The following is a 25227-nucleotide window of genomic DNA, read 5'->3' on the forward strand; positions in this document are numbered from 1 at the left end:
GAAAAGAGATTCTTAAAATAAGGCTTATTGTCAATGCACAGAGTAGATTTATCAAGATGTTAGCGTGTTTATTAAACACGTGAAATGATAGATCTTCCCAAGGAAGAAAGGGTGTTTGTTTGTCTTAACTCCGATAGCGTGGAGGAGAATGAATAACTCTAATCAACCATCATTGCAAAAATGTCAACGAACAAGGAAGAATGGCCTCCGCTATCTATCCCATTCACAGATCTGATAGCAGGAAGTGTGGCAGGGGCAAGTCAAGTGATCGTAGGACAACCTCTGGACACAATCAAAACTCGTGCTCAAACCTCTCCTCCCGGTATGTTCAGAGGTCCGATGGATATCCTTATGCAGACCGTACGTAAAGAAGGCTTCTTTGCATTATACAAAGGAATGGCATCTCCTTTGATCGGTATAGCAGCACAAAATTCGCTCTTGTTCACAGCATTTCAAGTTTCAAAGCGTTTCGTTTCCGATACTCCTACACTTTCTATCCAGCAAACTGTAGGTGCAGGTGCGATTGCGGGAGCAGTAAACAGTCTCATGGCTTCGCCGATCGAATTACTCAAAATTCGAATGCAATCACAATATGGCGGCCAAGGCGATCGTAAGCTAAGGCAAGTAGCAGCAGATCTGTGGCAACAACACGGCTTTCGTCATGGGGTCATGAGAGGATTCTGGGTCACAGTTGCTCGTGAAACGCCTGCTTATGCTGGATTTTATGGAGGTTTCACCTACACAAAAGAGCAATTCAGAACAAAATTCTATCCAAATCTCAAACCTGAACAAAACTTGCCGATTTGGTGTTTGATGGCAAGTGGTTCGGTGGGTGGAATATGCAATTGGTTGGCATGTTATCCTTTGGATGTTGTCAAATCTCGCGTACAACTAACTTCGCACAAACTTGGACCTGGATACATTTTCACAGAAATGGCAGCTATTGTTCGTGAGCAAGGATCAAAAGCACTCGTTCGTGGTCTATCGCCAACTCTCTTACGTTCAATCCCAGCCGCCGCTGCCACTTTCACAGCATATGAATTGACAAAAGAGGCATTAGAAGGTAAAGCTGCAATCAAAGTATAGAGCTCTTTTTACCGTATTTGTACTTTTATATTGTATACCACTAGAAATACATGGATTGTTAGCATCTCAATTTGATTGCGATTGAGATAGAACCACCTTTAGCATCTCAGCTCCCATTCTATTTGCCTCTTCAAAACGTGAAGCAAAGAATTCCCGAGTCTGCTCAAATCTCCATTTGTACAGATCAAAATCACCAAATTGAACAGCTTGAGCCCATCCACGAGCCGCAATAACGAATTCGGTATCATCACTTCGGAAATCATGATCATGAATTGCAGCACGAACCGCAGCCCGTACTCTAGCAGGCGATCGGAACAAATACTCGCAAACACCGATCCATAACCGGAATACTGGCGTAGCAGCAAGATCCAAATGGGCATACGGATCTATTTGAAGTGTATACCAACAGTCAACGATTGCGAGTAAAGCGAGATGGGAATTTGGAGGAGGCGCTTCTACCGCATCGCTGTCCACGCCATTTCCGCTTGAAGCTCTTCGTGCTGCCATGTGAAATTGATCGAGCATCTTATCACTCATCAGAATTGGCTTCCTTTCTCTGCCCTTGCCCTTTTCTTCTCCTGTACTTCTTGTTCTTGCACCACCCGTTCCTTCTTCATCATCCGCCCATCCAAAGACCTCTCTCCTCGCTTTAAAGACTTTTTGTGTGAGAGCTTCTTCGTCTTCACCAACCATCAACTTGAACAGTGCTGTAGCACTATCAGCGTATTGAGAGACTTGCTTGCGTGCTGCTGGGTTGAGCAAAGCCAGTCCAGCATATACATGCCATTTTGCCGAGTAAATCCGCAGCATGATATTTATCTTTACTGTTTCAATTCCACCTGGATACAGTCCGGATTCCCATGGATACGCCTGAGAACATCTCCATGCTGTACCCATGGTCAAGAATGCCGCATGTGTGACAGCTTGTGTATTTGCCGTAACTATGTCATGATCTTCGTAGTTGATGAATACATAACTAGATCCGAAGCATTGGAAAATACGTTGAACAAACTCAAATTCTTCGTCGGAGGCACGATATTGAATCAACAGCAATGGCTGGCCTACCGTATCAACCTTTGGTCCATGCAACGAATGACAAGATACGATGCGAACGTCCTTGGGAAGATGTTTGTCGAATGCAAGCTTTTCCGGCGCTTTAACGGATGTTTGGCCGGAAACGATTGCGCCCAATTTAGTAGAAGGACCATATTGTGCAACGACGGCATCTATCAGAGCAGCTTCAACTGAATAAATGATGAAATCGCTTATGCGTGAGACATGGTGACCATCCGGTATAATTGTCAAGCCGGAGCCTTGGAACTCTTCTTGCAACTTTGCGTATGTTTCCGGTCTATCACAGACATTTATATGCTTCCAACCTGCTTTTGCGAATTTTGATGCATACAATCGACCCATATCGCCCATTCCAATGATTCCGATTTGAATGTTCTCCATCTCGTCATTCTCACCATCAGTCTTTAGTCGTTTCCTGTCCATTTTGATCACCTTGATGACTGTGCGAAAGAAGAAGCATAAACCTTCTTTTCGTTTCTTGTGCGTATACGCGAGCTTGAGCCTTTGTTTAATTTACGCGTTTAATCATTAGCACCGAGTGGAGAAAAAAAAAAGAGCAACACTTTTAAGAAGAAGTTGGCGTGCATACTTATTGCTGAGTCTTGTCATCTTTACCCCCACAATACCCACGTAGTTGCGGTGATGACAGCGACGGCAAGATGCTGAATCTGCAAGATGCGGTCAGACTGATCAGCAGTGAAAGGGCAACAGAAAGGGCGTTGGGTATTGAACAATACAAGCAAATCTTCAATGATGATGAAACATTGATACGATTTGCAGAAGGCGATGATGGAGAGAAGAAATGGCTCAGAACATTGCAAGCCTTATTCAACTGTGTCATTGCCGATAGAACAACATGCGTCAGGAGAGGATCATGGCAAGCAGCAGCACCTGCTTCAAAGAAACGATTGCAGGATAGCGCTGGAATGGTACTTTGGATGATCGAAAGGTGCAATACTTACCTCGAAAAACAAGCAATTACCTCTGCAGTGAATCACCTCACTCAAATGATCGAGTTTCGTGGAGAATTGGTGGAGATTGTCTCTGTGTATTACCTTAAAGCGCTGACCATTCCTCTCTCTTATGCTCCTCATGTCGATCATTTGGAGCCTGACTTGTGGAAATTCTGCACGAATCTATGCTTCAACGTCATCTTACGCGACCACCTAAGCAACGAACCTGATTGGGAAGATGCAAAATTTGTATCAACGAAACTCTACGAAGCACCATCAGAGAGTACAGCAAAACCACGACGCACCAGACCAGATGATTTGGAAGCGGCCAAGTGCTTGTATGCACTCATTCGTGCAAATCATGCTCCTTTGGTCACCAAGGAAAGGCATGGAGTAATGGCGTTGTACCGCTATTCATGCATCTTGTATGAATATCCTCAAGAATCTTCCCTGCACTTGCCTATTTTAAAGGGAATCGTGCATACATTGGGCGAGCTCAGCGTGAACGACATGGAAGCAATGTTGCAGTTCGGTGAATTTTCTTGGACGTCTCTCTTGAATCTTTGGGGCTCCCGTAGTCAAGCGGTCAAGGAACAGGTCATTCTTGCTTTTCGTACTTTGATACCGGTCATGCAGCAAAGCCAGAAACTGGAATTCCTTGAAACCCTCTGCGAGGAAATCCTGGGAGAAGCAAACGATCGTCTGAGCATTCAGCCTATACCTTTGACGTGCGTAGATCTGCGAAGCACGCGAGATCGAGGACCGTTTCGATACCCTCAATTCCAAGCCTCGAATCGAATCGATGAAACATCTCTTATCAGCTGGTCAACTCTTGAACTAGGCGCAGATTTGGTAGCATTTCTCATAGAGAAAGGGTCGGACGATTCAAGCCAACCGGATAGTCATCCTACTCCAAGCAAAAGGCGGAAGTTGCGAGGCCGATCTGTAGCAATTGAACGGGGTCAAGTTCTTACCAAGGTTCTGGAACCGTTTACGGGCCAAAACCGTTCAGTCTCGTCCAGGACAACGTGGCACACACAACTTCTTTTGTTTCTGATCGCACGTTCATTTGACCGGCTAAAAACAAAAGCACAAGAAGAAGTCGTGCTTACATTGGTCAATTCGTTGGCCGGAGCAGATGCTGAGGTTGTTTCTTGGTCACTCGTTGCTCTTGCATCTGCTACATCGTATCCCGTATTCAAGCGTCACGCCTCCAACATTTTACAAATAGCATCTCGACAACTTCTGCGCGGAGCAGTCTGTCGAAGTGCGGCACACGTCTTGCAGGCAATCATACGATATGGCTTGATTGACAAATCAGAAATCTCCGCGACACTCTCAACTCTCCTACCAGAGATGGAATTACAGAACGTTCAGCAGGTTTGTGATGCTACGAGCGCATTCATCTGCCAAGCGTTGACATTCTTGCGATCGAATGTAGCTTTGACTCATTCTTCTGTCCATGTGATGGCTTTTACTTGGTTCCGTCAAGCATGGCATAAACCTCAAATATCGTCAACACAGCGACGTACAGACACTCTCTTTTATGAGATGACGAGCGATGACGTAGTAAATCTCATCCTTGCAACATCTGGTCATGCTGACTCTGTGTCTTTGGCAGAATCAACTTCGATAGCGATTTCGTGTCCGACAACAACGTGGTTGAAAGCATACCATTCGCGAGAAGCCATTGAAGGGTACGTTCTTCAAGGTAAAATTGATGCCGATATGCAAGCAACCGAAATGCCCATTCACCAACAGGAGAAGATAGACGACTCAGAGCTTCGAGATCCAAGCCAAAATGAAGCTCGAGGTATTCATCATCTGCATTTCATGATGAGGAAGATGGAAACGATGCTTGAAGAAGCCAGATCTGCATCCATCGCACTCACGTATGAGCAGTATCAGGATATAGTAGAGCTCTCTTTATCCAATCTCAAATTGCAGGCATTTTATCAAAGTAGAGGAGTTAAAGCTATTCAGGCCGTCACGAAGCTTGCTTTTGCCTTGTTGAAAGAATGTATCAGCTTGTTGAGATCGTCGCAGTTAAATTCTATCCAAAAGGCAGCAATTGTCGAGCTTTTAAGCTGCAGCATTGCTAGGACACATACTGAGGAGCGACACCATGCCATTCAACCACCTGGACGTCAAGCTGGGGTGCATAGAGACAGAATTTTGATGACTACCAGCCCGAGTCCAAAAGTGTCTGTCGTCGTGAAAGCGCTGCGAAGTCTCTGGACCAGCGAAGATGCTCTACCGGTTCTTTCGAGTGTACAAGAAATGCTGGCGAAGATTTGCAATAAGGGCGATGGGCGAGATGAAGATCAATCCATGAACGATGACTTCTTTGATGGGATCGCGCAGGAATCTCGCTTCTCAGTCAATTCTTCTCAGCACGCTTCCGATGATTTCAAACTCTTGGCGATCGCTTGTCTGAAGTTGCTCTACAATGCCTCCATCGCAAGAACATCAAAGGATGACGAATTGGAGAGGCACCTGGAAAGCCTCTTGAATGATATTCCAACGGATCTTTACATTGAAAGCGTAGAGGTGATCAATTCTTGTCTTGCCGAGAGCAAGATGTTCTTGAGCAGTCAAATGCAGGAGAGCCATATCGAAAGGATTGGCTCTGACGTACTGGCGACCTATGCATTTGAGCGAAACATAGAAGGGCAAACGGTTGTCATAGAATTCTTGAGGGACACGATGTCGTCTTGGCTTACCATGTCATCTTTAACCTCGAAAAGGTCGGATAGACATATACAGCTTTGCCAATTCTTCATGCGTCAATTTAACAAGAATCATTTGCATTGGACCGTGGAGTGCGCTTTTGCCCGCTTGATGGAACAATTAATACGCCGCATAGTTGTCAAAGAAGGATTGGAGGAGTGTCTGCCTAAGCTTTTGCGACCTCAAGCTGTGATAAAGAGCTTGTGCACACTGAATGGGCGCTCAGATATGCGTGCAAGATTTCCTTCAAGCAGCTTACTTGGACGGCTGTTCGACTTATGGGGAACGCATTTCGGCCAAACGAAAGAACTGTACGAGCACCAAGAGGCAACATTGCCAGTATGTCGCGAAGATCAATCCCAGATGGCCTCGCGAATATTAACTCTTGCTAATATTTGTGTTGCAAGTGCACTAGTCCGTCCATATTCATTCTTTCATCTTTTGGAGGTTTGCATAATTACAGGACCTCATTCTGCTCACGGATCCAGCACGCTTCAAAATGTCTCTCATTTACTTGGATATGCGGACAGAACCAGATTGTGGATTTCGTTTGCAGCTCAGCTTGTCTGTGCTATGATCTTCAAAGATTATCTTCTGGATCAGGCCCCAATTCACGTTCTGGGTTTCAAATCGCAAAAAGAGTGGGCGACAAGTACTTACAAGGTTGCTGTTCCCCCTTTGCTAAACAAAGAAGGGCCAGCATATGAGGAAGGATTCTCAAAATTGTCCAAATTCCTAGATACTGGGAAGAGGGAGGTTGTACTTACTTGCTTGCCAAGCATCATTGCATACAAGGGCGTAGAGTATGTCTGCACGGGCGATGAAACACCGAATGTCCGCGAGTATCTAGCATCGTGGGCTGAAAGCAATACCAAGGTTGAAAAGCCTAAGAGGCTTGTTGATACCTGCTTGGTAAATTCACTAGACGTGATTGTCGTCCAAATTTTGCAACGATGGCATGAGTCGGAAAAAGAACACATGGATCTGCAAATTGCGACCAGCTTTCCGAGGTTCAGCAAGTTGGTGTCGTCGCTGCCTTTTCAGAAGAAGAACTTGCATTTGCTTGAATTGGCAGAACCGTGTGTGGGAACAAAGCAGCTTTTGAATTTGTTGGCATCAATATCAAGCTCCAAGCTCAGCGCTATCTCAGCAGAGGTGGCATTCAACGTTCTCAATCAGCTTGGAAGCATCCTGTATGATGAACAGTCCTTAGACAACCAATTGCGGCTCTTGCTTGCATTGCATGTCTACGTGTCAATGACATGGTCAATGATATGCGATTCGCCAATCTTGATTCGATCGCTCCTTCAGGTATGCCTGGCGTGCCTGGATATTCAAGATTTAGTGGAGCAAGTTGCACCAATTTTGTGCTTATGCATTTCTAATTTGACGGAAGATGTGGAAGATTTTGCAGCAACGTTGGTGATTGTGTGCGAGAAGCTTTTGACCCATAGCCAATCCAAGGATACAGAAATAGAAGCCATTTCTATTGCCGTCATGGACCATGTCGAGAAGATTGCTATACAGTTGTACGACTCTGAGACAATGCGATCTGGTATCCGCTCTGCTTTTTGTGCATGGCCTCGCGAGCTTCCAATGTCAGTGGCTCATCTTCAAAGCTCGGATTTGCCAGCTCTCATGCGAGCTGTTCACGAAGTGAATCATATAAATGTCCACTTCTTGCGTCGTTTTACTATTGCCTTGAAAGGGAAAGAGGCAGAAAGACGAGCTCATTTTGCTTCAACCGTGCTGTGGAAGATCCTTGAACTACTTCAAAGCAGCAAAAACACCTCGGAAGAAGAGATGAATCAATTTATGGCTGCGTTGGCGGATATCACATTTCAATGTGACGGAATGCTTCCAAGTCCTTCTGTGAAAGCACTGCGAGATCCTGGTGAATCTGACAGTCTTCTCAGATATGTACGGCAGATGGCTTCAGTAGACGAGAAAACCGAGGATAAAGTCTTGCCACTGCAACGGTGGCTCACCGAATTTTTGTTACAAAAGGTACATTCTTTGAATTTGTGTGAAGCTCAGGACGCTGCTTGCACTTTGCGTAATATTTTCAAGCAAGATCCTCAATTCAACGGCTTTAAACGGCAGAAAGACCATCAATCAAAGCTAATCACCGAGCTTCGATATGTCGTTGCTTTCGAGCCTCAACGAACAACCAGCATCGTAGCAATGGATATTCTGCTAGCCGGGGATGAGGCACACCAAAAGGCTACAGACCTGAACGTATGGTCACGTTGGCTGTGTCTACAACTCTTTCATCTTTTGGACGAATTGGATAACTCTTTACCGTATATGCACCTGGGAAATCTCGTCAAAGAATACGAAGGGATCGCTCAAGGAATATTACCATGCATTGTGCATGTTTTCTTCCGGATTGCAAAAGGCAAAAAGAATGAAAAGAGCCGTAAAGCAATGTCTCACCACTTTATGGACATTCTACGATACGAAAAAGCCAGTCCAGAAGTGTGGAAGCTGATTATTGAAATCGTGTTGCAATTAAGGGAAGACCCGCCTAGCTCTATACCCTTCTCTGGAGACGGATGGATACACAAGGTGGACTGGCTATTGCTTGCATCGCGTTCTGTTCAAGTGCAACTGTTTGCATCTGCTTTGCTATTTCTTGAAGTGCATAATCAATCATCATCAAGACCGGAAAACGCTTCTTCTGTGGACTTGCAGTATGCAATTTACAGTAATATTGAGGATCCAGATAGCTTCTATGGTATTCACAATGACAATGTGCGCGATTCGTTACGGAGAAGATTGGAGCACGAGGGCCGATGGGAAGGTGTGTTTAGCCTTCAAGCGGCTGAATTCGAGACCTCAAATGCTGCAAAGATGCGACAAAATATCGTTTCGACTCTCCATCAAATGAGATATGACCGCGTTGCGCTTGAGATCAGAGTGGAAGAAGATCAAATAGACTACGAGATCGGGTGGCGAACGCAGAATTGGGATCTTCCCATGCAGGCATCTGTGGAGATGGTTTCGCCTTCGCAAGCTCTGTATTCTGCTTTACGTTCCTTGCATGAGAATAGGAATGCACAGTTTGTGCAAAGTACTATTTCCACAGCTTTTGCATCACATTTTAAAGATCTAAAGAAGATCAACGTTGAATCAAGCAAAGTATCCCAAAGAATTTTACGCGATCTGATAGGCCTACGAGAAATTCAATCAAAGGAGGACGAACAAGATTTGTACAAACATTCTTTGATGGACTTTGACGTCTTTGAATCATGGATGTCGATCAAATGCTCATTATTGCAAGCTGAAAGGAAACGTACTCTACCGCAAGCGTTGGGAGAGGTGAATCTGGATGAATCAGATGAGAACATCGCATCAGAAATCAGCATTCTGCTATCTCTTAGCCAAAGGGCACGTGAAGAGGACAAAACCCAGATTGCAATCAATGCTGTGATACAGGCGCAAAATCTTTCTTTGCAGCACAGTATCTCCGAACACAAGTACAAGGTTGACGAAGAGTTTGCAAAAGTGCTTTGGATGCAAGGCAATCATTCCATAGCTGCTGATGCACTCAGTACGCTGCTGCAGAGCATGCAAAATGAGCGTCCTGCCTCAGTTCAAAGAGAGCGAGCCCAATCCTTGTCAACTCTTGGCCAATGGCGTGTTACTGCCCGTTCGCATCACGCACATGTGGTTGTAAGAGAATGTTTTAGACCAGCTTTAGGGCTCCTAGAGTCTATCAAGGCATTTCAAGAAGCAGCAGAGGTTGCATATCGTTACGGCGTCTTCGCAGATGAGCAGTACCGTGAACTGTGTACATCAAATGAAGGGCGTCGACTGGAGAAAATGATCAATGATCGTCATAACGAGATTGGGCTTTTAGATGCAGAACTTGCCAAATATGGTGCTCATGCAAGGGGGCCCAAGATTACTGCACTGAAAAATGCACTAACCAAAGCAACGGTTATCCTTCAAGCTGACGATGCGGCGCTTTCAGAACATAACAAATCTAAAGATAAATTTAGACGTGATGCGGTTGAAATGTTTGTCCGAGAGTTGAGCTCGTCTGGACAGATCAACGATGATGCTTTAATGCGTTTGACGTCATTGTGGTTCGAAAATTCACGGAATGAACCTTTCAACCAAAAGCTTGCGCCTTTGATCAAAAGAATCCCGTCATGGAAATTCATTCCAATGGTAAGGCAGATATGTTCGCGACTGAGCAAGGATAGCTCAATGGCCCAACAAGGAACAAGTAGATCTTCTTCGTCAGCTTTTCAATCGACTGTGTTTGACATTGTTCTGAACATGGCAAAAGATCATCCGTTTCACGCATGGTACCCACTTTACGCCTTATCACGGGGCAGCAGAGAAGCAGAACAAGATTCTCATTCGCGTAGAAGAATGCAAAGGGTCAGTTCCGGTACACATCCATCTGCTACACAGACAGAAAGAGGTGATGTTGCTTCTGATATCATTAATAGAGTTCGGATTGGGTCAAAACATAAGGAACGCATTCAAGCATTGTACTCGGTCTGCGAAGCATGTGTAGAATGGGCGCGATTTGATCTAGAAGAGAAAATGCCAAAGGAATTCGGACCGAAGCGCAGTGAAAAGAGTGCAAAGGGAAATTCAGATGGACCGAGGATCCCACAGCATTTGCAAATCCACAAAATACGTGATGTCAATATTCCGATTGTGACCAAATCGTTGCCGATCGAGCCTAATGCGAGTTATACTTCTTTTGTTAGAATTGCACATTACGCGGATCATTTCAAGACTGCAGGAGGTATTCATCTTCCCAAGATAACAGATTGCACGGGCAGTGACGGAAAGAGGTACAAACAGTTGTTCAAAAATAATGATGATCTGCGTCAGGATGCAGTTATGCAGCAAGTTTTTACATTGGTCAATTCTATGCTCAAACAAGATCGAAGGGCTAGCAAAAGATCTCTTCATGTCCGTACCTACAGTGTTGTTCCCTTGGGACCCCAATACGGCCTGTTGGAATTCGTTCCGAACACAGTCCCGCTTTTGGCGCCTTTGCAGCATACATACAAACTTCATCGCGAAGATGGACGAATGACACCAACGGAAGCACGAGAAAAGATTGCAAAGCTGGCGAAGGACAAAGTATCCATCGAGGAGAGGCGAAAAGGGTTTGAAGAAGTGTGCGAGCGTATGCCTCCGGTCTTTCGATTCTACTTTTTGCACCTGTACACCAACCCTTTAGCATTACTGCAAAGTCGATTGAATTACACGAGAACGGTGGCAACAAGCAGTATTGTCGGGCACATCTTAGGTTTGGGCGATCGACATTCCAGCAATATCTTGTTGGATCAAGAAAATGGCGAGGTGATTCATATTGATTTTGGTGTTGCATTTGACCAAGGGAAACTTTTACCGATTCCAGAGTTGGTGCCATTTCGACTGACACAGAATGTGATTGACGGTATGGGCTTGAATGGTGTGGAAGGCGTTTTTCGTCATGGCTGTCAGGAAACTTTGAGGGTTTTGCGGGGAGGTGCAAGTGTGATCAAGACTGTGTTGGAGGTATTCAAGAATGATCCCTTGTATGATTGGACCCAGAGCCCTGTCAAAGTGCTTCGAGCTCAAGGATACGATGATGACGATGAAAGTTTAGAGGAAAGCCGTCGGACATCAGCGGCGACCAGTACTACCTCTGGTATGAATGGCAGAGGAACAGAAGGTGCTGGACAGAGCAAAGAAGTCGCAGAATTGGCGGCTGAGCGTGCAATCAATTCCACCATGGAGAAATTGTCAAATAATCTCAGTGTTGAGTATACCGTCAATGCGCTGATGACTCGTGCGATGGATTCAACCAATCTTGCTACGATCTTCCATGGTTGGCAAGCGGCGCTTTGATAACTTGTATAATAAGAACGAAGAAAGAAACATATATTGAAATTCGTAACGAGGTATAGTGCGGGTCATAACGTAACATGAGGCGTTCCAAACAAAAGTGAGGAAGTGTGTTGTAACAGAAACAAGACTGGTAAAAGTAAGACCAAAAAAGCTTTTTTTCGAAGCGACCATATGCGCAACGTGAAAGCACAAATATATTGAGGTGAGAAGAGAGAAAAAGAATGGAGTAAGACGAGAAAGGAAATCAATAATGCAGCATGTCAGGATTGGTCCAATCCATTGTGCGTGGAAACATGTTTGTTTTGTCGGACGGAATGAGGCCGTTGACTTCGTTTGTAGGATGAGAGTACTCGGATCCGCCGATGATTTGCGAGTCGCTACCGTTTGGAATACTTGGAGAGGGCAAAGAGCTGGAGCATGACGGTAGATGTGCAACAGACGTTGAAATTGCCAGGTGGTGCGGAGACGGTGGAAGGAAAGAGGAAATGTAGTGTCGATCACTCGTTGGATCACAGACACCATGTTCTTGTCCCGCGTCTTTCATGAAAAAGTTTGCGTTGGCTGATTCGGAGTCATAAGGTGTGTTTGAATCTTGACTGTATCCCTTGAAATCAAAAGATATTTCGCGCATCATCATTGCATGATCACTCAATGCTTCTTCCGGGAAATCTTTTTGTCCCATCCCGCTCACACAGTGAAAAGAATGCGAACGTGCCATTCCTGGCATCGCAAATGGAGGAACATTCTGGCCTTGCAAAGACATGTACGAGGTGGAAGGCCTGTTCGGCGTGTCCAGCGTTGGAGAGAAATAGGACGAAGGCATTGAATCTGGCGTAGTGTTTGCAGTGACGCCATTAGATGATGAGTGCTCCTTCATCAAACCTGTGACGATCGTTGGGACCTGCCCAGACGATGCTGAGTATGAACGTTCGAAATTATGAACGGCGAAATGACTTTGATCCTGATATTGATAATGATGAGCGATACTTTGGTTGTCGTGCGCTGTCTGACCACCAAGAGGTTCAGATTTGAGAACAGGAGCTGTTGCCCAAGTTGATGGAGTGCTTGGCGAATGCAACGTTGAATTCGGACTTCCGCTATAGTTGGCCGAAAGTAACGCATTGCCTCCATGCGGATAGCCATGCTTTTCAAGAGCCAACAAGGTGGATTGCGGAATGTTTGTCGTTGGTGATAAAAACGGATTCACCTCTGATGCGTTGTAGAAAGGAGGATATTGCATCCCAGCCCAATTGACGTTCTCGAATTTGGGTGGATCGAGCAAATGTGCTGTATCAGGATAATCATACTGCTTGTTCTTCATACCGTGAACTTTTGAGTATGTTTGCAAGTGGTATTCTTCCTGTTCTTGCTTGACAGATGAACGTTTTCTCTTTGACAGTTTGTGTTGCTTGTCAAACTCTTTGACGTCATCGAATGACTGTTTTTTGCCCTTGTTCTTATCTGGTGACTTGCCATGGCTGTCATCCGTCCATACACATGTCTTGCCACGTCTCAAACATGTCCCGCATGTTCCTGTCTTTGGTCTTGGCATCTCATCGCTTGGCAGACAACGAATTTTACGACGACGACAAGGAATGCAGGCGCTGAAACGATCTGCAATGACGTGAACGCGAACGATTTTGTCGGGTTTGTTGTCTCCTTCCATAGATTCGATCATTTCAAAGGTTGTACTGTGCTTGCCATTAGAAGGGAATGATTTTGCAACTGCGGCTGCTGCCAAAGCATGCTCATGAACTCTTTCCTCCAAGGAGAGTTTGCCTGTTTGTTTGAGGGTATGCTCTTGATCATCCTCCTCATATGATTCATGATTGCTGTCAAGTCCTTTCACATCCATTAATGAACCTGATCGATGCCTCTTTTGAAATGGATGTGGGGTAGAATCTTGTTTTTGTGATCCAATCATGGTAATCGCGTTTGTATCTGAAGCTCTTCTTGCGGAGTTCATTGCTTGAATTTGAATTTTGTCACGATCTCCATTTCCGAACGCAAATGAATCATCTGTTCCTTTTCTTGTTCGACTGGTACGCGAAGACGTGTTTGTACGTAGGTCTACCATTGTTTCGATCATTTGAATACCCGAAGATGTAATTTCCTGATGGAAAGGTGTTGATCGTGAAGGAGTGACAAACTTTTCGCGTGAGGGTTCTGATGATTCTGTTGGCATTAATTGACGCACATTGAGCGGATGGAATTTTAATTTTGATAATTTGAGTAATGGAGGTGATGATGGAACGGGTTCTGATGGTAAGATTGATTCGTTTGTTGACATCATTGACGGCAAAGGCATCGAATCTGTAATCAATGAAAAAGTGTCAACAGGCATATTAACAGTCAAATAAAATCATTTCATGCAAACATATGAAGAAGGAATCCTCTGCTGCATTCATTCGTACGGCTTTTTGCGCGGGTTCACTCTTACCGTCCGAATCCGAACTCTGTCAAGTCTGAGCATCTTACTCACTTTTGAGGTTGTGAATCTTGATCACTTTTTGTTTGTATGCAAAGTTGCACAACGAAAGCCAGTGAATAGCTAAGCAAAAAAGTATGCTGGAAGACGTTGTGGAAAAACGACTTTGAAGGAAGATGTAAGAGGCAAGACAAGAAGAACAAGTGGCCTCCTTATATAGATTGATACAAGAAGATCAAAGTCTTCAGCATACCTGTGACAACACGCACAAGGGAAACCAATATCCGAGCAGATTTACCTAATTTCCCTGGAAAGATCTTGTTAAAAAGAAAAAGCTCGGCTCAATTGTCATCGGCCAAGGGGATCTCATTTGAAGGTGATGAAGGGGCTGCACAGACCAAAGATCGAGCGGTAAAACAATAATACAACCTATTCGGAGAATTAAAAAGGGCTATTAAGAGTATTGCAAGAATATTTCAACAATCTTTTTTCTTTCTTTTTTCCTGATTTGTATGCATTTCAATTTTAGGGTATTACGCCAATCCGGATTCGGGTTCACTGATCAGTTGTTGTGTTTATTTCGATCCTACATAATGTATCTAAACCTGGGCGTAATAAAATGACGGCTGTATTTTACCGGTAGCAAGTAAGGCCACGGAACTTTGAATGGGAGGCGAGGAGAATTGAGCCATGGCTAAACTTGAAGATACACCCAAGAAATATTTCGTACGAGAAGATTCGGGGAGGGAAGCACTATATGATGTGTTCCCTTGTCCGTTGAGATCGAGTTGCGGAAGATGATAACTTTCCCAGCAGGTAGAAGAAGCAGGTTCATGTGAACACAAACCCTTTTTTGGAGATGCTCAATGCTATCGCTATCAAACAACATTTCTCTCTTGAATTCTCAAGCATAATAATGAGGTCAGATCGCAGTGATCGAAGAATTCAGCATTTATTTGTGTTGTCATCATCGCTGACAACGGTGATCAAGCCAAGGTATTTCTTCCTCGGCGTGCAATTCATCTCCGCATAATAATACACGATCCTTTCGAAATGATTCATATCAACAGCCAAGACTGAAATTACAGAGAGTCATTCCGTGAGAATAATAATCTGTTTATTTTTAGAGAGGGCCTCGGGATCGCGAATCAATTAGCGGTCATAGAATGCCAAAAACAGAAAATCAATATCTGTGCATCCCCATTCAATTCGGCCTATCCTTTGCCATTAGTAGAAAGGATGCCGCTTTGTGATATAGTTGCGTCTAATGGTTCATCTCGTTCATCACTTGGCACTCTTTCAGGAGATGGTAAAATTTGCTGGCTTAACGATAAAGCGACTGCGAATGGAAGGGGGCAAATCGGATTCGGCACAACCGAGAGGTGGATAATGTTAGCAAACATCCTAAATTAACAATGTTTTCTCGATACTTACTCGTTTTACAGGAAGGCAGCCGTCTAATTTTGGCAAATTCTTGACATCTTGCAATATATCGATCATAATATCCTTTTCCGTGACCTAATCTTCCTCCGTACAGATCGAATGCCACGCCTGAAGCGAATGAATTCCGGTTAGCATTCGTGAGATGTAAGATAAGCTGACACATTCGGGCACTCACCCGGTACAAGTATCAGATCCAATCCACTTCCTCCGCTCGACTCCTCCAGGGCTATTTTTAGGGATCAGCATTCATTTCACTCTCTCTGCATTGGCAATGTCCACTCACCATCTTCCCTCTGCGCTTCTCTGTAGTGCTCATCTGGCTCTCGTATTCCCCATCGATTCATGACCATGGCTTCGTAGTCTTCCCAATCATTCACTCTGAGCATCCGCATATCCGAATCAAAAGATGCCTTTTGTGCCGCTTCTGTGGTAGATCCTCCTACTTGTTGCGTTGGAGGTGTAACTTTTGCAAATCGTGGAACGTATAGCTTTTTTCCCAGCAATAGTGTTTGCTTACATAGTTCTTCCGTTCGTACTTCTCCTTGATCCATGCTAACGTATATGCTGACACTTTTTGCATCTCTGTATGCGGGATGATTCAAAACGTGTTGTGTGACTGCAGTGGATTGTTGTACCAGCTCTGTTGGCGGTATCGTTGCTAGATGTGCGGCCATTTGTTTTCGTAGCGCTCTCTTTGCTTGTCGGATAGACTGAGCTGCCACATTGAGAGCGTTTTGAGTGCTCATTCTGTTTGCTAGATGTGATGGTGATCATAAGTCTTGCTACTATTTCTTCTTCGTGTGGAGTGTTGCTCTCTATTGAACACGCTAAATGCCAAACATTCGAACATTCGCATCAACGCGACAGAGACCTATAAATTGCTCAGCAAACGAAGCCGTTGTATTTCAACTCTTAGCCATCATCACTTCATCATGTCAAAACAAAGAGGAGAAAAACATGGCAGAGCACAATCAGCCATCTCAAGAGATGATGCAAAACGGATAAGAGACGATGAGACAATCGTCAGTGAAATGTCGGTAGATCATTGGTTACCCACAAGTTCAACTAACGAAACATCAAAGAAGGCAGGAAAGCGTAGACAAGCTAGCGAAGAAGAAGATTCAGCAACCGAATTGGGAAACGATGATGATCTTAGTAACACAATTGAAGATGATGAAGAATGGCTTGCAAAACAATCTGCTCAAAAGAAAAATACTGGAAAAGTGGCCAGGACTGGAAATGTAGATTCTCCTTCACACCATAAAAGACGTGTAAAAGGCAGAAAAGATCCTTTCATCACCTCACCGCCAGGAACGAAAGCAAGAGGAAAGCGTATTTTAGACGATTCAGATGATCATGAGATTGGAGATGAATGGACAGATTTGAACGGGCTGCGATGGAGAATGGGAGACGATCGGGAACTTAGACGAGAAGCAATCGTGGTAGAGATGCGATTCAAATATCCAGATATGCCAAAAGATTCACGTCATCCAGACGCAAAGATCAAAATTCCCGTGCATGTGGAGAAGTTTCTGACGGAGCAAGAGTACGATGATATGAAATCGAAAAAGTTACTCGGATTCCAAGAATTGGAACGACAGCGTGAAATCGAAGAAGCAGAAGCAAAGAAGCGGGAAAAGGAAGAAGAAGAAGCCAGGGAACGTCAACGTGCGATCGCAGAACGTGGAGATCGCACTATTGCAACGCCAAAGAAAGTTCGGGATGTGTATGCGTTGTATGACTCCCCGTTCAAACGTCCTTCCATTTCTCCATTGAGAGGTGTATTGCCTTCGCCGATGCAAAGATCACGTTCCACATCTTCGGTTTCTTCGACACACTCTTCCTCCTCAAAAGCATCTGTTCCACATAAACGACTTTCCCTCAGCATGGGGAGCGGGAATAGCTCTAAAGTAAACCCTCCCGAATCACCCGAAACGAAGAAAGTACCAATGTCAGCACCTCCAAAGCGCTCGTCGAACTCCTTACGCATCCCGCTATCTTCGCCTTCATCGCAGAACAATTCCTCACCTTCGCCTTTAAAGCGCCTTCTGGGATCACTCGGAAGTGTCGTCGCACGAACAAAGCGAGAAGAATCTTTGCTCAAGATCCTAAAAGAGGAGGATGAAAGGAAGAAAAAGCGGGAATCATCCCTTGTCAAATAATGCTAATCATGCACTTTGTATTCTATCACTCAATAACACCCATTTGATTTTCTGCATTTTTATTAAATTCTATTATCATGATAGCGCTGTGATTGCGCATCGACTATGGTGCAAACAAACAGATTGCTTGTTGTTTTAGAGTTTCAATCGTGGCGACATGGCATGTGTGAAAAATAGTCGGATGACACATGCTGGGTGGATAAATTTGATTCTTGATCTACTATACACCTGCAAAGCTTTGAGGGGAAAATATACTGATTTGTGTTGAGAAAGATGAAAGCTGGAATTGTCCGCCCTTTGAGCGACCGAAACCCTTGCAAAGCTTCCCCGCAAATCATGCGGGCAATTCGAACTTTTCTCCTTTCATGACTTTTGTGAAGTAGATGTAGAAGAAGTCTAGGTAGAGACCTGTTTGAACCAATCCGGCCAAGATTGAGATTGGATCGATGGAACCTTCAGCGAAATATCTGTAAATCCAGTTGGGAATGTACAATGCACGATAAGCTCCTAAAGCGAACAAATAATGTGTCGTAATCGTTTCCGCTTCTCCTGTTCTTTGTAGCATGAATAATTGTGGCAAGATGGCAACTGATTCTAGGTAAATAGAGAAAGCCCAAAAGATTTCTTGTAATGTTGAAAAGAAGCCTGCTCCAGCTTCACGATAATGGAAGATTAAAGCCAACAAACCTGCCGGTCCCAAGAGGTACTCCAAACGAATCGTATCAATCGCAGGATCGTGTGTCGGACGATATTTGACACGCATAAGGTATAAGACATAAATCGAAGAACCGATAAAGAAGCATTTCATCAAAAATCTGTAAAGACTTCTATGTGCATCTGCAAAGATGTCCAAATATCTTGTAATGAAAACGATTGAGTATAAAAGTTGAGTTTTGAATGAGATACCTCTACATGATTTTGAAACTTGAATCTTTTGTAGAAGGATAAAGATGGATGCTAAATGCGATAAATCGCCAAATAGTCGAAAGATGTTCATCGCGGGAAGAGCGGTATGATTGGAGTGAAACTTGCTATCAAATGACTGTCTTTTCTGCCAATGTTACGCCTTATTCCATAGAATGCCCTTTTGAAGATGGAAGCGAGAAGTTTAGTGACAGTGACCAAACACACAAAGTAGAAAGTGTTTGATACGCTAAAAGAATTGAAAGGCATTTCCAGATGAATTCCTCCAGTGTTAGGCAGGCAGGCACACTCTCCTTCTGTCGGTCAATCAAAGGAAGCGCGTCCTTACGCCAAAGCGGCGCGTTCGTATTTTTAGCTCACCAGCCAGCGTTTGACTTTTGGTGACACGTCAACTAGCTAGCGTGATTATGTAATCACTGAAATCGATCTCATCGCTTTGTTCTAAAATACGATTTCATGGAATATGATTTGATGGAGTTTAACAAAAGAAGTTGAAACGACTAACTCGACCTTGTTGTACTCTAGTTGACCTGTCAGGTTGTTAGGATGTGTCCATTGCTGGATTTTATTGATGTTGTGGAATGATGAATGCACTTTTATGTTAAATAAATCGTAAGAACGAATAAACGATACAATATGACATGTGTTTAGGGATATTCAATACAATTAAATCCTTACGTCAAAACGTCTCATTCTTCTATGATGTTCGATTTCTAGAAGTTACATCATCCCGGGACTATTACACAAATTAACATTCCAAGGATCCCCGATTCTTGATCCCGTGTCCGCGCATATCTATGACAATTCATATCCGCTAGGTATATCCATATAACTGGATTTGCATCTCACCAATAACCATATCTACTCTCTTATCCGATTCTATAGCACCCTATTTCGAATTTGCTGTGCTTTATATGCTGTGCATACACGGGATCATTGTTAAATTTTAAGAAAATGATTCTTTGTGCCTTAAAAAGTGAACGTTGTGTGGCTGAAGAGACAAAGAGGCGGCGCGCGCTCTAGGCAAAAAGAAGCCTTTTTCTGACCCTGAAATACGCACAGTCACTCACACAGCCTCTCTAGCACATGTACATTCATCTTTTTATTTTCTATTTTTGTGGCTAAAGCTTAAAAGACGATTGCCCTGCTGCAGTAGAAGCTTGTGCACCTCTTTCTCTTCGGGCAGAACGGCCTCTCTCGGCATTTGATAATAACAATAACACTCTCAATATTTGCATTTCTCTTACAGCCCTATTAGACAGGAGGCAAAACGTAATTGAACTCCCTATTCCCCCGCAATGTTCATTGACATCACGCCCTCTCCTTCTCTGTTGGCATAAATTAAAAGGCCAAGAATATTAAAAATAATTCGCGACACTGTCTTTTTGCGCCTTTTTTGGCCGCATATGCACTTGTCATCATTTAACGGCCTCCGTCGTTCTGAAAGAAATAAAACATATATAAAGTAGAAGAATTCAACAAACAGGTCACGCCCCCAATCTATCTACCCTCTTAACCATCACCACCTCCTACTCCCTGCTCGTTGCTATTGCTATACCTTCACAATGCGTGCTTCCACAACAATCTTTGCAATCACTGCTTTATTGGCATCTACCGCTCAAGCTCAAATTCCAGGTTTATCCTCTGGTTTGATCAGCGGTTTAAGTACAAACTGTTTGGGCGGTTTGGCTTCTTTGTTGAGCAATCAAGATTTGAACAGCTGTTTGGCTATCACAAGCGTAATTACTGAATTGGGTACAGTTGGTCAAAATGATTCTTTGGTAGGTCCTTTGAACACTTACATCGGTTCAAACTTGTGCCCTGCAAGTCCATGCAGTAATTCAACTTTAGCATCTGCCAATTCGACCATCAATCAATCATGCTCAAGTGAAATTCAATCAGGCGCAAACGTCTTGCCAGGATTGTTGCAATTGGTTGTTTCCAACTATAATGACGTTAAAAAGGCTTCTTGTTATGAAGACACAAAGGCAAACAATGAAATTTGCATCGTTCAAACATTAACAAACCTTCAACAAAATTTAGGTCAAAATGTTTCATTGAATACGATTACATCTTTGAGCAAAGGCGGTTCAAGTGCATTGCAACCTTTATTGTCAAAGTTGGCAGCAAATTCTAGTGCTTTGTGCACAGATTGCAACAGAGGTATCCTTACAACTTTGGCACCCACTTTGCAATCTTACTTGAACTCTTCCACCAATCAAGCACTTCAACAAGCCGTCGCGCAAGGATGCGGTCAAACATTCTTGACAAGTGGCGTTCCAACGGATTTGAAAGAAACTGGAAAATTACAAACAACCAGCGGAAGCAATTCCGGCACAAACGGTGCTTCCCTTGTTACCGTTTCTTCCGTCACTGCCGGTACAGCATTATTGGCAATCGGAATGGCTTTGTTGGCTTGAGAAGGGGGTGTAACAATGGTGTTGTAGCTCAATCATGTATCCTTTCTACTTTCCGTGCGTGTGATTACTCTATTCGAATAATAATGTACATAACATCAATGTTAATGTCAAAGATTGTCTCTTTCATGATGACCAAAAAAGATGCAGGTACGCGACCTGACCACGTAATTAGCGCCTGACCAAAAAAGTGCTAATCTCGAAAGTGTAATCGTGAGTGTGTGACAACCCTATCTTCTCACTGTCACTCACGCTGACCGTCAAGGGATAGTGTTTTGGCAAGGTACTGAAAAGAATTTGCTGGTAGGGATCACGATAAGAAAGTAATTAGACCCCATATCCATCAAATCGAGATGCAATCAACATCATCACCTCCACCTACCTCTGCTGAAGGCAGACCAGGTCCATTTGGTCTATCTGAACATCCATTGTTACCGATGGCAGAAGTTGGAAAAGTGAACCGCAAAGGCCAACTTCGTGGAACGGCTACGGGAATATTTAGTGGTGTCTTGGGCGGTACGTATACGAGAAGGCGATATCTTTGCCCGAATAAATGCTGATTATCCCTTCCTCCTCTTGCTACAGCCCTCTTCGTTCGAAATGGTTTGAAACGATCCCCGAATGCTACGGTGATGAGTGGGCTGTTGATCGGATCTCTAACAGGTTACATTTCCAGTACAATTTACGTAAAGGAAGGACTGAGAATACTAGAGGAAAAGAAGCAGTCTTTGCGTTCTACCGTTGATCGTGATACCGATCTAATGAACACTCTCGATATGCAAGCAGGTCAGAATCCTAATTTTGAAGCAGGCGTTGCAGGCTTGCATGAATTCCAAGATCGCTCCCATTCCACCAGAGGGGATCATTAGTGCTTCATTACTACCTATGTATTTTATTGTCCTCACCATCACCGCTCTAATTCATCAGACATCTAGCATCAACCACATGGGTGTATTGTGAGAAAGTAGAAGTACATAAAAGCGATGAAAGTGCATTGGAATGCCCGATTTCACAAAGATGTGAAAAGAAATGGAAAATCTGCCGAGTATATGCTGCTGTGATTCTACTCGCGTATGGTTGATTGCACTGGAAGGCGTGTGGCAATCGCGACCATTAACGATCTTCTGCCCATTCGTTCTCCTTTTTGATCTGTTCTTCCTCTTCCTGAGTGAAATCGTTTTGAATGTTGAATAGCTTTCGGATTTCTTCGGGTGTTTTGCCTTTGATCATATTGGCAACAGTCTTGCAACCAACATCCAATAATGGCTTGATGTCCAAATAATTTGCAGCCAAGATGATTTCAAAGAGCATCTCTTGATCAACGTTGATGAATTTGGAATCCCAATCACCGATATCGGTCGTGCGTTTACGTGATTCTTCACTTTCATCGGTTGGTGGTGCAGGGTCACCGCGATGATGAGCGCAATACTCGAGAACCTGAAGGGGGGCATGAAAACGGGTGTCAGATATATGTTCGATTGATTCAAGTCACAACACTACTCGCCTTTTTCAAAACATTTGAAGACACGTTTGATAACGGGATTGGATTTTCTTCTGCTTCTGGAAGATCGTCCAACATTGTCTTGAGCAGGACTGAACGCTCAGCAACATCGCGATCGACGTTGAAGATTTCATTGTCTGAAGTGGATAGTTGAACCATTCTGACGTGATTTTGATGGAATGATACGTGATGTTTTGAAGGGTGGTTTGATGCGATATCAATAATCTCTTTATGCTTTTGAGATGGTCGTAGTGCTGAGCATAAGCGTATGAGGAGCTAGGAGCCATTGGAAACACAAAAGGACGTTCTTCATTTCGACTTAAAGTACCAATAATTGGAGACGCCGCGCATGAGAGAGGCTCTTATGCGGCCCATGCGCAAGGCAGCGCAGCACTGCGTTATTACTCTACGGCTGCTTTGTGGGCGTAGTCACCCTTTTTCTTGGCTGATTACAGGGCTAATGCCTTGGGCTTGTAGCATAAAGTTCTCCCTTTCTTGACTTTATGCAGAGTGTGTTGTGTACATCGAGTCTTAAATTTCAGACTTTTTGCATTTCTTCCTGTTGCTATCATCAACACCGAGTGGTACTTCAAACATGGATGCTATTCGTCAAGCGGTGGAGGGAAAGATCGTGAGTAATTCTAGATCCCGATACTTTTTTGCAAACTATTCATGTATGCCATTCTCTCCCTTTGCATGACAGCCATTCCAAGGTCAAAGGCTGGCCGATCGAATTAATCAAGAAGTTATCGTGATGGGAGCAGTGAGTTGACTCTTTTTGAGGTAGCATATATTTCGGCCCATCGCTGACATCGAAACCCCTTCAACAGATTGTGGCTTGGATTATAGGCTACTTTGCAGACAATTTGTTCTTGTGCATGTCTGTCTTTGGTTTCTCTTGCTTTGTTGCTTTGGTTGTAAGTGGAATGACTGATGGAAGAAAGAGGACAAAGGCTGATATTGTACACTTTTCTCTTTACAGGTCGCTGTTCCACCTTGGCCAATGTATCACAGAAATCCAGTCATCTGGTTGCCAAACCGACCGCGCTCAGAAGATTCAAAGAGCAAGTAGAGGGCGAAGATGCGAGCTATATGTTGCTATTCATGACAAACATTGTATTTTTATTCACCACATAAGATTGATTCAAAATTGCGATTATAGCATTGGCAGACTGGCACTATTTGAATTACAAGAAAACAATGGAAGATCCAGGAGCATGAAAAAAGGTGGACGGGTAAAATTGGTGATGGATAGGGACTAACACTTATCCTAATCGGCGACTGACTTTGATATTGTTCTCACCACGTTCCAACGAAGATGCATGATCTGATGCTGCTGTACTTGTGTCACCTGCATCGCTTTGATCGTGATGCTGTGCTTCAGAAAGAGAACGTTCTCGTGCAGCGGCGGCGGCAGCTTCTGCTTCTGCTTCAGCACGCAAAGCTGCAGCTTCCTCTTGTGGGTTACGTCCCAATGCAACTCTTCCTTCTTGTTCGTGATCGACTTCTGCTTGAGAGTAGCTTCCCAACCATTTGTACAACAAGCTTCCGAGTAGAGCAACCGCTTGCAAAACCATTGACAGAATGATTGCAGCGACAATCTCTGGTCTACGATCATGAAGTTCAGGTGTTTTGGAATAGAGCAAGGCAAAGTACAAAAAGATTCCAGAGATTGCCCATGTGATATCTGTTGCTGCAAAGATCCAAATGGCCGATAATGCTCCCACTCCAGCCAAGATTCCGAATGATGGCCACAAAGCACGAATATCTGTTTCAGTTGATTTTGGTGTGTCATACCATCCCAAAGCCATGAATAGCATTTGGGGAATATCAACTTGTAGAGTGATGACAAGGAACATCTTGATAGGGACATGGATGAAAAGCCAATCCAGAGGTCTTGATGAGCTTGGCGGGTACTTGACCGCCAAGATCAAAGCGGTAAGCAAGAGCAAAACACCAATGAGCGACAACAATACCAATCCAGCAAGGAAAGATGCATGATTGTTAACGACCCAAGTGATTGCCCATGCACCCAAGAGGAGGTTTGAAATAGCTAAACGAACGCCTACTCCGTATACGATTGTCTTTTTTGTGAATTCCTTTTGGCTCACAACAATCAAAACAGCGAATCCGATCTGGAGTAAAAAGAGAACACCCCAATAAAGCAAGATAAAGTTGGGATTGGGTGTGAATTGAGTGATGTGTGTTTCATGAATCTCTTTTAATGATGGATGAATCAAGATTGAACAAACGACTAGAGAGGCAAGGTTGAGTAAGATACTCAAAGGCGTGATGATTTGCACCCTTGCCAAATGTCTTTGTAGGGGAGCATCCATCCTGTTCTTTTGTGTTTGATGGTTATCTTGTTGTTCTTGTTCTTGTTCTAATTCTGGATCTCTTTGAACTGGTTGATAAACGTGATCTTCGAATGGTCTTGGATGTGAACTTGATGATGATTGACGATGATGATGATGATTTGATGATGAATCTGTCATTTGATGTACAATGATGGATGTCTTCTTTTAAGAGAGCATAATATAATCCGCGCATATTCTTGCATTCATTCATGTGGAGCATAATTGTGGCCATCGAGGGGAGTCGTAATTTATTATCTCGATAGAGGTACGTACGCTTTGCCCCTTCT

At 43.8% G+C, this 25227-nt stretch overlaps 12 protein-coding genes across 12 annotated transcripts; 6 read left to right on the plus strand and 6 right to left on the minus strand.

Moving 5' to 3' along the window:
* Nucleotides 1-66: 66 nt before the first annotated feature.
* On the plus strand, nt 67-1166 carry FA14DRAFT_160517 (mitochondrial carrier). Its single transcript, XM_025498715.1, has one exon. It carries the CDS (start codon nt 181-183, stop codon nt 1084-1086), a length of 906 nt encoding a protein of 301 aa, XP_025355616.1. The 5' UTR covers nt 67-180; the 3' UTR covers nt 1087-1166.
* Nucleotides 1120-2619, minus strand: FA14DRAFT_40058 (Prephenate dehydrogenase). Its single transcript, XM_025502297.1, has one exon. It carries the CDS (start codon nt 2581-2583, stop codon nt 1153-1155), a length of 1431 nt encoding a protein of 476 aa, XP_025355617.1. The 5' UTR covers nt 2584-2619; the 3' UTR covers nt 1120-1152.
* A 164-nt stretch (nt 2620-2783) lies between these two features.
* On the plus strand, nt 2784-11744 carry FA14DRAFT_160518 (uncharacterized protein). The gene has a single exon (XM_025498716.1). The coding sequence runs from the start codon at nt 2820-2822 to the stop codon at nt 11706-11708; it is 8889 nt and encodes a 2962-aa protein (XP_025355618.1). The 5' UTR covers nt 2784-2819; the 3' UTR covers nt 11709-11744.
* Nucleotides 11745-11830: 86 nt separating this feature from the next.
* Nucleotides 11831-14052, minus strand: FA14DRAFT_184544 (uncharacterized protein; the record flags this gene model as incomplete). The annotated part of the gene is made up of 1 exon (XM_025501394.1): nt 11831-14052. One exon carries the CDS (start codon nt 14050-14052, stop codon nt 11953-11955), a length of 2100 nt encoding a protein of 699 aa, XP_025355619.1. The 3' UTR covers nt 11831-11952.
* A 908-nt stretch (nt 14053-14960) lies between these two features.
* Nucleotides 14961-16345, minus strand: FA14DRAFT_160519 (5-formyltetrahydrofolate cyclo-ligase). Its single transcript, XM_025498717.1, has 4 exons — nt 15863-16345; nt 15755-15805; nt 15571-15687; nt 14961-15475 (listed from the first exon to the last, which is right to left on the minus strand). The coding sequence occupies exons 1-4, from the start codon at nt 16323-16325 to the stop codon at nt 15351-15353; spliced, it is 756 nt and encodes a 251-aa protein (XP_025355620.1). The 5' UTR covers nt 16326-16345; the 3' UTR covers nt 14961-15350.
* A 36-nt stretch (nt 16346-16381) lies between these two features.
* FA14DRAFT_40103 (uncharacterized protein) lies at nt 16382-17908 on the plus strand. The gene has a single exon (XM_025502298.1). It carries the CDS (start codon nt 16512-16514, stop codon nt 17739-17741), a length of 1230 nt encoding a protein of 409 aa, XP_025355621.1. The 5' UTR covers nt 16382-16511; the 3' UTR covers nt 17742-17908.
* Nucleotides 17909-18075: 167 nt separating this feature from the next.
* Nucleotides 18076-18738, minus strand: FA14DRAFT_164277 (putative ERD2-ER lumen protein-retaining receptor; the record flags this gene model as incomplete). Its single annotated transcript, XM_025499873.1, has 1 exon — nt 18076-18738. The coding sequence occupies one exon, from the start codon at nt 18736-18738 to the stop codon at nt 18076-18078; it is 663 nt and encodes a 220-aa protein (XP_025355622.1).
* A 1492-nt stretch (nt 18739-20230) lies between these two features.
* Nucleotides 20231-21085, plus strand: FA14DRAFT_178697 (uncharacterized protein; the record flags this gene model as incomplete). The annotated part of the gene is made up of 1 exon (XM_025500865.1): nt 20231-21085. The coding sequence occupies one exon, from the start codon at nt 20231-20233 to the stop codon at nt 21083-21085; it is 855 nt and encodes a 284-aa protein (XP_025355623.1).
* Nucleotides 21086-21316: 231 nt separating this feature from the next.
* FA14DRAFT_171979 (uncharacterized protein) lies at nt 21317-22021 on the plus strand. The gene is made up of 2 exons (XM_025500363.1): nt 21317-21598; nt 21668-22021. Exons 1-2 carry the CDS (start codon nt 21436-21438, stop codon nt 21949-21951), a joined length of 447 nt encoding a protein of 148 aa, XP_025355624.1. The 5' UTR covers nt 21317-21435; the 3' UTR covers nt 21952-22021.
* Nucleotides 22022-22195: 174 nt separating this feature from the next.
* On the minus strand, nt 22196-22742 carry FA14DRAFT_164278 (putative negative regulator sulfur controller-3; the record flags this gene model as incomplete). Its single annotated transcript, XM_025499874.1, has 2 exons — nt 22196-22519; nt 22587-22742. 2 exons carry the CDS (start codon nt 22740-22742, stop codon nt 22196-22198), a joined length of 480 nt encoding a protein of 159 aa, XP_025355625.1.
* A 340-nt stretch (nt 22743-23082) lies between these two features.
* Nucleotides 23083-23655, plus strand: FA14DRAFT_189306 (microsomal signal peptidase 12 kDa subunit; the record flags this gene model as incomplete). The annotated part of the gene is made up of 4 exons (XM_025501716.1): nt 23083-23214; nt 23287-23346; nt 23414-23500; nt 23566-23655. The coding sequence occupies exons 1-4, from the start codon at nt 23179-23181 to the stop codon at nt 23653-23655; spliced, it is 273 nt and encodes a 90-aa protein (XP_025355626.1). The 5' UTR covers nt 23083-23178.
* Nucleotides 23656-23848: 193 nt separating this feature from the next.
* FA14DRAFT_120209 (uncharacterized protein) lies at nt 23849-24919 on the minus strand (the record flags this gene model as incomplete). The annotated part of the gene is made up of 1 exon (XM_025496393.1): nt 23849-24919. One exon carries the CDS (start codon nt 24917-24919, stop codon nt 23849-23851), a length of 1071 nt encoding a protein of 356 aa, XP_025355627.1.
* Between the last annotated feature and the right edge of the window lie 308 nt (nt 24920-25227).

Source organism: Meira miltonrushii (genome assembly GCF_003144205.1).
Source record: "Meira miltonrushii strain MCA 3882 unplaced genomic scaffold FA14scaffold_2, whole genome shotgun sequence".
Classification (NCBI taxonomy): Eukaryota; Fungi; Basidiomycota; class Exobasidiomycetes; order Exobasidiales; family Brachybasidiaceae; genus Meira; species Meira miltonrushii.

Coding starts and splice junctions, on each gene's coding strand:
- FA14DRAFT_160517 (XM_025498715.1), top strand. CDS start 181: ATGTCAACGAACAAGGAAGAATGGCCTCCGCTATCTATCCCATTCACA.
- FA14DRAFT_40058 (XM_025502297.1), bottom strand. CDS start 2,583: ATGGACAGGAAACGACTAAAGACTGATGGTGAGAATGACGAGATGGAG.
- FA14DRAFT_160518 (XM_025498716.1), top strand. CDS start 2,820: ATGCTGAATCTGCAAGATGCGGTCAGACTGATCAGCAGTGAAAGGGCA.
- FA14DRAFT_160519 (XM_025498717.1), bottom strand. CDS start 16,325: ATGAGCACTCAAAACGCTCTCAATGTGGCAGCTCAGTCTATCCGACAA. Junction 15,806..15,862: donor AGAAGCGCAGAGGGAAGATG/GTGAGTGGACAT, acceptor CCCTAAAAATAG/CCCTGGAGGAGTCGAGCGGA. Junction 15,688..15,754: donor GGATCTGATACTTGTACCGG/GTGAGTGCCCGA, acceptor CATTCGCTTCAG/GCGTGGCATTCGATCTGTAC.
- FA14DRAFT_40103 (XM_025502298.1), top strand. CDS start 16,512: ATGTCAAAACAAAGAGGAGAAAAACATGGCAGAGCACAATCAGCCATC.
- FA14DRAFT_171979 (XM_025500363.1), top strand. CDS start 21,436: ATGCAATCAACATCATCACCTCCACCTACCTCTGCTGAAGGCAGACCA. Junction 21,599..21,667: donor ATTTAGTGGTGTCTTGGGCG/GTACGTATACGA, acceptor CTCTTGCTACAG/CCCTCTTCGTTCGAAATGGT.